Below are 10,000 nucleotides of genomic sequence, written 5' to 3' on the forward strand. Positions count from 1 at the left end.
AGAGAGAGAGAGAGAGAGAGAGAGAGAGAGAGAGAGAGAGAGAGAGAGAGAGAGAGAGAGATGCATTTACAGTTGTCATGGAAAGATTAGGGAATGAATAGCCTCATATGGTTCCAGTTGAAAGACAAATGGGACAGTGAGCTTGAAGGGCAACCTGGGAGTATTTATAAAATGTAACCCACACAACAGAAACCAAATGTTTCACCTCCAGGTGCCTTCTTTACTGCAACCCCCCACCCCTGCAGGTAACACAGGTGGCATACTAGCAGTGTTTTCTGCAACATTCTTGGTAGAGAAAAAATATAGAAGCAATCAAAAACTGCAATGGCTCCAGACGCTGCAGCACATCTGGCACCTGACATGGGAGGTGGAGGCCTGGGTGGGTGAGCAGAGCACTAGGCAGGTGTAGAGCCCCTTCTGCGTTCCCTGCACACCGTGGTCTCTCTCTGCAGATGATGGAAGAGGGACATACGGTAGAGTCAGGCTGGTTTTTAAAATGTTGTTCTTTTCTATAATGTCTAAGATTTTTACAGAATCGCAAGTCTGCTTTACTTTTGTAATCTGGAGATCTTTTAGATGTACTTTTAGTTATGGGGGAGAGGGGGAAGTGTCTTAAAGACAGAGAAACAAAGACCCAGTGCACATCTGTAATCCTGGCCCTTGGAGAGCAGAGGATGGAGGATTAGGAGTTCAAATCATCTTGGGCTACGTGGAGCTCTGAACAGGGGAAGACAAAAGAAAAGGAAGACGGAAAATCAGTCAGCGTGCCAATACCTGTGATCCCAGTATTCAGGAGGCTGAGGCAGAAGGATCCTGGGGTCAAGGATCCTGGGCTACTCAACAAGATTCTGCCACCACCCCCAAAAAGTAAGAAAAGGTGGGGAAAAGGAAGGGTGAAGGAAGGAGAGGGCGCTAAGAAAGCAGACATGGATCAGAGAGGAACAGAGCGGCTTGGTGAACTACTGAACTCGTAGTTCTCTGGCCTCAGAGACACAAGTTGCTCATAGGAACAGGGCTCAGTGGACCCAGAGCTGCGCTGGGGCCACAGGTGCAGGCTGCTGGTCCCTCTTGGGGAGGCAATGGTACTTTGAGGAAGTCCTGGGGTGCATTTTGATGGCTGTCAAGGTTTGTAAGGTATCTGCGGGTGGCTGATTTGTAAAGTAAGCTGTGTACACCCGTGCTTGATAACGCATCTAATAACAGCTGCCAACATTTACAGAGGACCTGGTGACAAGGGCCAGGGTGTTAATAGCAACAAAGCAGGGAACATTTACTCCCCCGCCCCACCCCCACTCTCTCACTTTTTACCCAGTGCTAGCATCAGATCGAGCAGACCTCTTGCAGGCCCTCCTCTGTAGGATCTGCTTCTGAATCCTCCGTATGACTTTTAAAAATCATAGCTCTTTATCGTTTCCCGAAGCCCCGCTGTCTTTGGAAGGATGCCTGATCTTTTCTGAACGTACCATGCCCTAAGCAATCTGAGCACTCTTGTTCTTTATTATTCATGAATTATAATGGCTCAGAAAAAAAAAAAAGTCTCTACTAAACCAGTGCTTAAAAGAGTCCTAAGTAATTGCCCTGGCGGTGGTTTCTCCTCATCTACTGTACTTGAGTCTGCCAAACAACACCCTCAAAGGAATTAGAAGGCACTGGACCTGACCATTAAAAATGGAATCCATCTTTATTTAGTCAAGGCACCCAAGTGCCATCCTCCCTTCCCTGGCGATGCATTGGCTGTGCTCATTAATGGTCACTGGCATCATGTCTGCTCTGAGTAAAGGAAGGAAAGCGAGCTGTCAGTGTACCAGCCGCATTGACATCATCTACAGATGGTGCACAACTCTGCCAGCTCGGGGAGGACAGAGCCTCTCCCCTGTCCCTGCACTTCATCCGGATTCCCAGTGAGGAATGAGGTGCCACTTCAAAGAGGTGGGTGTTCTGCGGGTGGCTTAGCACTTCTGGCTGATTTATGCTGGAGTTTAAGCCACTGCCTGTGCATAGACTTTGTTTCGGGGAACATATTTATCTGACCTTTCTTTGAATAGACAACCCAGTAGCAGCCCAGGAAATCATGTCCCCCTCCATGCCGAGTGGTGGCATTTGGGTGAACTGCAGGAATTCCGGGGAGGTCGTTTCTCTTATCCCTTAAGCCTGCGCCAGCCAGGCTACAGTCGAGCTTGCTGCCTCCTCTCTGACAGGAAGGGATAAGTCCTGAGGCTGATAGTGTGACAGACTCTGAGGTAGTTGTCACTAGAGTACAAATCAGACAGGTAGCCAGTAACCACAAGGGAAGGTGGTGGTACTCAGCACCATTCTGAGTTTGCTGCTTTGGGGAGCCTGTGATGACCCCAGGTACCTGCAGGAAGGTCAAGAGACCTGTCCTTAAAGAGTTCAGGTGCCTGTGTCTGGCAACCCCTCTAGAGAGAGAAGATTCCTTCTTGTCTGCTGCAGTTGCTCAGGGGAACCCTCACCATTCACCCCTCAACTCCATGGGGTGGCTTGTTTTGTGGATCAAATCCATTCTCAGTTACACCTTGTCCTGGAAGAGTAACACTGTCTCTATAAAATACTCCAAAGCCAGGCAGAACCTGAGTTTCCATCAGACCAGCCTTTCAGGGACAAGTCTTTGGCAGCTGGGAAGTGCGTGCCTCCTGATGTCTCTTGCTGGACCATCTGCCTTGTCCTCGTCTCCTCTTCTCTCAGAGTCCCTCGAGCCTTAGAAAGCTAACCTTAGGAGACTGGAGCAGAGAGATAGCTAGACTACAGTGCCATCCCTTTCAAATTCCAGTCCACTCCCCAGGAGGGTCTACAGACCAGGCAACGTCTAGGTCCTAGAAGCCACAGTGCACCTTCCCACATGTAGCTACTTCCTGTTGGGGAGAGTGGTGCAATGGGCAGTGGAAGGTGAGACCAGAAATCCCTACCCATGGACTAACATCACGTTTCCCTAGTTGATGCACTGTCCTTCCAAACCAGCTGGACCACTTCCAGTTAAACAAGCCACCGAGTGCCCTCTTCAAAGATATTTAAGATCAAGACACTAAAACAGGATACAATAGCACAAACACGCCAAAGAAAGGACGCGGGAGTTCTTTGGAGAGAGGCATTAGCTGAGGTAGGTCAATTAGGGCCAGCCCTGGGTCCCTGCGGAGCGTGATTGTGTTAATGGAGACCCTCACCGAGTCTTTCTCAAGTTTCTTTCCAGAAGTGAAATCCAAATTAGGCAATTAAAAGGCTCACGGCTGGGGCTGGATGTTCTTGAACTGATTGAAGGACGGGGAAGTGGACACAACAACATTCTGAAACAGCGATTGTCTCTGTAATTAAACGCAATTAACTGACAGAAATGTCTGCTCTCCCCCTCCAAAAACTGATTGGAATGCTAAGACTTTTTAAAAACACGACCCCATCTGACTCCTTGTTCCTTCTAACCCAAATGCTCAGCGGAGCAAGCCGAAAGCTAAAAGTGAACCGTGGCTCACCAGCTCTAGGATGCATGGGGCCAGGAGAGCATCATGGGAACCAGGGAAAATGGCTGGGGAGACTAGCTGTCGGGGCGCCATGTGTGCTAACCACACGAGATGGAGTGGGCGGGGCTGTAGTAGAGAATTGCCTAGCTGGCCTAAGACCTAGGTTCAATCCTTCGCGGAGGGGGAAAAAAAAGATTGTCTTAACAAATTACCTGCGAGTGGCTTGTAGGAAGGGGCCACTGGATGTAAATCTCAGACTCAAAGGTGAGATTAATAAATCCGTTTTTTTCTTAAAAGTTTTTTGATTATTATAGACAATGTGGGAAGTGCTGAGAGAATAAGTAAACGTTTTACATAATCTCACCTCCGAGAGAGGAAGAACCACGGAGCTCCCTTTCCTGCTCTTTTTCTTGAATTTTGAGACAGGCTCTCATTTTGTAGCCCAGGCTGGCCTCTAACTCAATATTCTCTGCCTCGGTTTCCCTTATATCTGGGATTATAAGTGTGCCACCACACAGGCCTCTTCTTTCTTACATACATAGCCTAATTAATATTGAGTATATGTCCTTAATATATTATATATATTTATATTCTGATTTTTGTTCGTATCACAAGTATTACTATTTTTAAAAGTTCCTTTTTTCTTGCTTTGGTTTTTCAGACAGGATTTTGTGTGCATGCGTGTGTGTGTGTGTGTGTGTGTGTGTGTGTGTGTGTGTATAGCCCTGGCTGTCCTGGAACTCATTCTGTAGACCAGGCTGGCCTCGAATTCAGAGATCCACCTGCCTCTGCCTCCCGAGTACTAAGATTAAAGGCGTGCCCCCCCCCCCCCCAGGCTAACTCACAGCTCTTCACTTAGGCACCTTTGCCGACTCTTTGAGGTCAAGGGCAAAACAGACCCAACTCTCTTGCTATCTACCATCCTCTATCAGACTGGACTGTTTCTCATTCCTCAAAGGTCCCGAGAGACTACCACCAAGCTAGCTAAGTTCCTATTTTTTTCCATATGTATTTACCTATTGTGTGTATGTGCACGCGTGTGCATGGGCACACCTATGTACATCATGACACACATGTGAACACGAGTGGACAATTCTAAGAGTTGGTTCTCTCCCTCTATGACATGGGTTTCTGGGATTGAATTCAGGCTGTGAGTCTCGGCAGAAAGCATCCTTACCCAGTGAGCCATCTCACCAGCCTATAGCTTTAAATTTCCAAATTAAACTCTCATTACGTACACATAGCACTGTTCCATCAACCTTTTATTATCGGATTTGTTTTGGTATTATAGAAAGAACGTCTTGTTGCAAAAACCTGCCTGTATTTTTTTCCTTACGAGATTTCTTTTAAATAGAATGTTCCTGAAACATGTTTTTGAAGGGTTATGCCTTTGCTATAAATTGCCCTCTGGAAAGGCAACCAAATTATATTTCCATCAGCGGGAAAAGAAGTTGCTGGATCCTGGGTTCCCTCCAATACTGAGCTCTGTCTCCATGATGCTGAGCTCTGGGACACTCAGCGGCCACTTCCAAGAGATGGAATAGTTCCTAACAGTTCCTCCAGGTCTGAGGACGTTCACAAGCAAGGCCTGTGTAACTTGGATGTCTGTCTTTGCTTTCCTGAGACCGTAAGGACACACAGAGGCCAGGGACCAGCTAAGTGCCCACCAGGTGACTAGTTTATGACTGAGAACTACCAGGGAGGAGACAAGCTGCTGTCATCCGTGAGGACATGGATGTCGGCTAATGTAGCCACGCCCCTCTTGATTTTCCAGCTGTGTTGGCCAAAGATGGGCATCAGATCATCCTGGAGCAGATAGAAGACTGGAATCTGGTGGAGCTTGTGGTAAATGAAGAGACAGTCTTTCAATGTGATATCCAAGACCTGGAGTTCGGTAAGGCCGTGGAGGCCTCTGCCCAGCCCTCAGCCTTTTCTGAGCAGTCCCTCCATTTCTAGTGGAAATGGTCAGGGAGCCATGCCTATAATCAAACTGGGGTTCTTTCTGCATTTCAAACTTACTTCAAGAGCGCTCTTCCCTGTGGCACATGAAAGACAGCATGTGTGTGTTGGCAGGTATGCACTTGTATGAGCATGCGCTCACACACACGCCACACATTCACACACACCATATACACACAAACACATACACACACCACTCACACATACCATATACACACAAACACACAATCACACATAACATACACTAACACATACCATACACACACATACCACATACATACTCATACACACACACTACACATACATCCTGACACACACACACACTGATACATCATGCACACTCACACAAACACACATATATCCTGACACACACAGCACATATACACACACTGGCATACACCCCACACATAGAAACACACAAATACACATGCACACACCAAACATACACACCAGATACAAACACCACACACACATACACACAAACACACACACATACACACGACACACAAACATCACTCACACAGAGTGCAGTGTTGTGCTGCCCAGGTTCTTCCTCTAACACTGTAGACAGAAGAGGAAAGAAAACAAAGCTGACCCCAGCCTTCAGATACAATTGGAAGAAAGTGAGGTTTTGTGTTTAGTTTCCTTTTTTCACATTAGCAACGTATGTCTTATTATTATTTTCCTTCAACATGATTTTTGTTCTATTTTGTTTACTTTATCTAGATTTCTGAGACGTTAGACTCAGAAGACCCACAGGATATGGCATGATCAGCTATAGTCTGCACATTTCTCTGCCCTGGGGCATTTCTGGCCCCGTAGACTGGCACCACATCTGCCTCCCTGTGCCTAAGAGCAAGAGCTTCAGCACTCCACCAGAGCTGCTAGAGGCTGCTTAACAGTTTACATGCCTGCTTTTGAAAATATACTGCTGGTGAAAACTCAAGGCATACTTAATGTTATATCAATTTTTACATAAAGCTTGCCAAAAAGTGTTTTCTATTTTTCTAGGGGGTGATGGCAAACTAGATCCGCTGTGTGAGGAGGCCAGGATCGCTGTGCTAAATGCCTTCTGATATTGTGGAGCAGACAGAAGAACACCAGCTATGTCCTCCAGTCTACAGCAAAAGGGACTTAGTGGGCACATGGACGGTGGGCTCTACCAGTTAGAACATAGCAATGCCACCTGTCCACTAGTCTGTCCAGCTTGGGATCCTCATCTAGCTGCATAGGCACCCACAAAAATAATAAAAACGCCTCCCTGGCAGCCTCTCTCAATCTCAGCCCATAGGGAGAGCCCTCCAATATCAGGTGCACTGGATCTGAAGGAAATAAGAAAATGCAATCTAATAACAGAGCACCATCCCCTAATAAAACATCATTGCCAGAAGCATTAGACATTCCATTCTGAAGCCCGCCAAGAATCAGGAGCAGGTGAAATTAAAGAGCTTCTGAGTAGGGGGTGGGAAGGAGGGCTCTGAAAGTCTGGACCAAACCAATGTAAACGTAAAATTCAAAAACCTGACCGTCTATGGGTTTGTTTCTTACTCTAACTGGGATACATTTTTAATTGCTAGTATAATATTATGTGAAATCAAATCTTTACTTGTCCCTGTTGCAAACAAGAAAAGCATCTGCCTTCTTTTGTGTTAGCCAGTTCAGCAGGATGTTCTAAAGGAGGCAGGAAACAGTCTGGAGCAGACTGGAGTGGCTCTCGGGCTCTCTAGTGTAGAATAAACCTCATAGAAGGGAGCTTTAATGACAGACAAGGTAAAAAAAGAATCAGTTATGAAGTGACATATGTTTGCTTTCCAAGTCCTGTGCTCTGTGTGTATATAAGAATATATATTAATTTATGTATTTATATATCTTATATAGAATATATTTAATATGTAATATATTATATAATATGTAGGAGTATATCTATATACACACATACATACACACACACATTTTATATATATATATGTATATGTATATGTATATGTATTCTTAACAATACAGGCGAGGAGAAGAGAGGAACAGAAACCACTGTATGATGTCAAACATGAGACTGTTTGAAAAAGATCACTCACCTTTTTAGAAGATCCCAGTGGAAGTCAGGAGACTATGCAGAAAGAAGGCACTTTCATGCCCTGCAGAGAATTTATACCACCTGGGAATTTGTCCTTCCCACCACCCCAGGAAGCCTCAGGTGTCCCCACATCCCCAAATTACAAAACCCAAAATCGACTCCATAGCTTCCATTTGCTGACTTGGAGCCTTGGCCCAAGATTCATTTGTCAGAGTCGATCGAGATTACAAAGCACTCAGAGAGATATTTAATCCTCCCCTTAGTAAGAAGCTCCTGCACAGTTCTCTTCCCACGTCTGGCATTGGTTTTCACGGTTCCTTAGTCCTCTTAGTGAGAGGCCAACTTCAGTTACAAGATACATAGCATCTTTCTTTGTTTCAATATAGAATTTTAGAGGAATATATTTTCACTAAAGAACTATGAAAAATACATCGTAATGGTAGAGTAAAATTCAGCATTGTTTTGATGTATTTCACATTGGAATTTCTTCTGTTTAGCTCTAGATGGTCACAGAAATGAATGTAGACACAATGTGACTTTGCCTGGTCAGGATCACATTGTATTTTCTCCTTTTACCTTAGTGTCTTTTTTTCCCCCTTCCTTTCTCCCTCTTGCTCCAACCCCACTTGCTCTGGGCCTCCACTCGCTCTGGACCCCCTCTCACTCATATGAGGGCATCAGATCTCATTAGTGATGGTTGTGAGCCACCGTGTGGTTGCTGGGATTTGAACTCATGACCTCTGGGAGAGCAGTCAGTGTTCTTAACCTCTGAGCCATCTCACAAGCCCACCTTAGTGTCTTATATTGAACTTGTCCCAGTGTGGCTGAGCATTTACTAACTGTCTGAGCATTGTGTCTAAATCAGGAGAGTTCTTCATCCTTGCATGTGTGTAACAAGTTGTCTTTGTCCATTTTGTGTTGCTATAACTCAGCATCTGGCCCTAGGTAATGCATGAAGAGAAGAGGTTTACTTGGTTCATAGTTCTGGTGTCTAGAAAGTCTAAATAGTGTGATGCTGGTGTCTAGCGATGCATCAGTACATGGCAGGTGACATCCATTGTGAGCGGGACCAAGAGACAAGGCCTAAGCTTGCTTTTACAGTAACTCTTGAAACCTCTGAGACCAAATTCAGTTCCCAGTCCCAGTGTTCATCCCCTCTACAAAAATCAATCATGCTTCAGCTGCCCACGTAAGGTCCTGCCTCTCAAAACTTCCACCATCACACTGCGGACCAAACTTCCAGTACACAAACCTGACAGGAAAGACCTATTCCAGACCATAGAAAATATACTTTCAAATAAGCATTTACAATAAACATAAGGGTCAGCAAGATGGCTCAGAGGATAAAGGAACTTACCATCAAGTCTAGAGATCTGAGTTTGATCCCCAGAGCTCACATGGTTAGAGGACAGAACCAACTATATATATATTACAGAGAGAGAGAGAGAGAGAGAGAGAGAGAGAGAGAGAGAGAGAGAGAAAGAAAAAGAGAGAAAAAGAGAGAGAATAAATAAATATGCTTAAGACTTTGGCATGGCAGCCACCTATCCATCCACATGGCCTAACTCTCTTTGAAAATGACTGAGCTTGTCTTCCTTCTCTGTCTTCTGCCTTCCGTCTCCTGAAGACACTTCCCTGTGGGAAACCAGGAACCTGCTGGCTCCCTGTAGAGGCAAACATGCTCTGTGCCTCAGCAAGCCAGACATCCAGGTGTCTTTTAATGCTTTTTAAACACCAATTAATTAATCACATCCCAAGCTTTATAAGATGACAAATCAATGCCCTGTTAGTGACCCACATAAAGAAAGCAAGCGTCCTCTTTAGAATAAAATCAAAGGCATGGTTCTGTCTCAACAGTTTTAAAATGAAATTTAGAGTTTCTAAGCTTTTTCATCACTTAAAAAACATTTCAGTGAGTAGATCTGGGGGCGAGGGGCTTTCCAGGACCTTCAGGACTGCCGCTGGAAGCCCTGCTGACCACACCTATGTCCTCTTGTTAGTTTTATCCTTGAAATCTGTGACCAACAATCCTGTGACCTAGCCATGTATGGGAGACCATCAGCTCCTGGGTCAGTGACAGGAACATTTCAGTGGTGTGACAGAAGACCAGGAAGAGACCCTTGTACCCTCTGGGGCTTAATACTTCCTTGGACACATCTCCCAAAGTAATCCTGGGAAGTGATACTCAAATGGTTCTCCTTCAGACACTGACCTCCAGCTGCTGCCTTTGTGGGTGTTTCCAGAAGGCACCTCACAGGTGATAGCGTCCATGCTCCCCAAGGGTGCCAAGTTTCCAGGAAAAACACAGCAGCCTGCCAGATTCAGGGAGAAAGACAAGAAAATGCTGACACGGGTGTCTGACAGGGGGCACAGAGAGATAGCCTTCCTGAATTGAACATTTAAAGGGAAAACACCATGAGACAGCGGTACAGCCAGGTGCTCTCAGCCTGGCTGGGAGCAAGTGTCCTGAGTCACAGGAAACAGATCAGGGGCCTTC

At 45.6% G+C, this 10,000-nt stretch overlaps 1 protein-coding gene across 1 annotated transcript in view; it reads left to right on the forward strand.

Moving 5' to 3' along the window:
- Nucleotides 1-7,006, forward strand: part of CUNH10orf53 (chromosome unknown C10orf53 homolog) — a 12,166-nt gene extending 5,160 nt beyond the window's left edge. The window contains exons 2-3 of the mRNA XM_028787465.1: nt 5,245-5,364; nt 6,441-7,006. Of these exons, the coding sequence (XP_028643298.1) occupies nt 5,245-5,364; nt 6,441-6,505 (185 nt within the window). The 3' untranslated portion in view covers nt 6,506-7,006. The remainder of the gene's footprint in view (nt 1-5,244; nt 5,365-6,440) is intronic.
- Nucleotides 7,007-10,000: the final 2,994 nt, after the last annotated feature.

This window comes from Grammomys surdaster, unplaced genomic scaffold, assembly GCF_004785775.1.
Source record: "Grammomys surdaster isolate TR1022 unplaced genomic scaffold, NIH_TR_1.0 125669, whole genome shotgun sequence".
NCBI lineage: Eukaryota > Metazoa > Chordata > Mammalia > Rodentia > Muridae > Grammomys > Grammomys surdaster.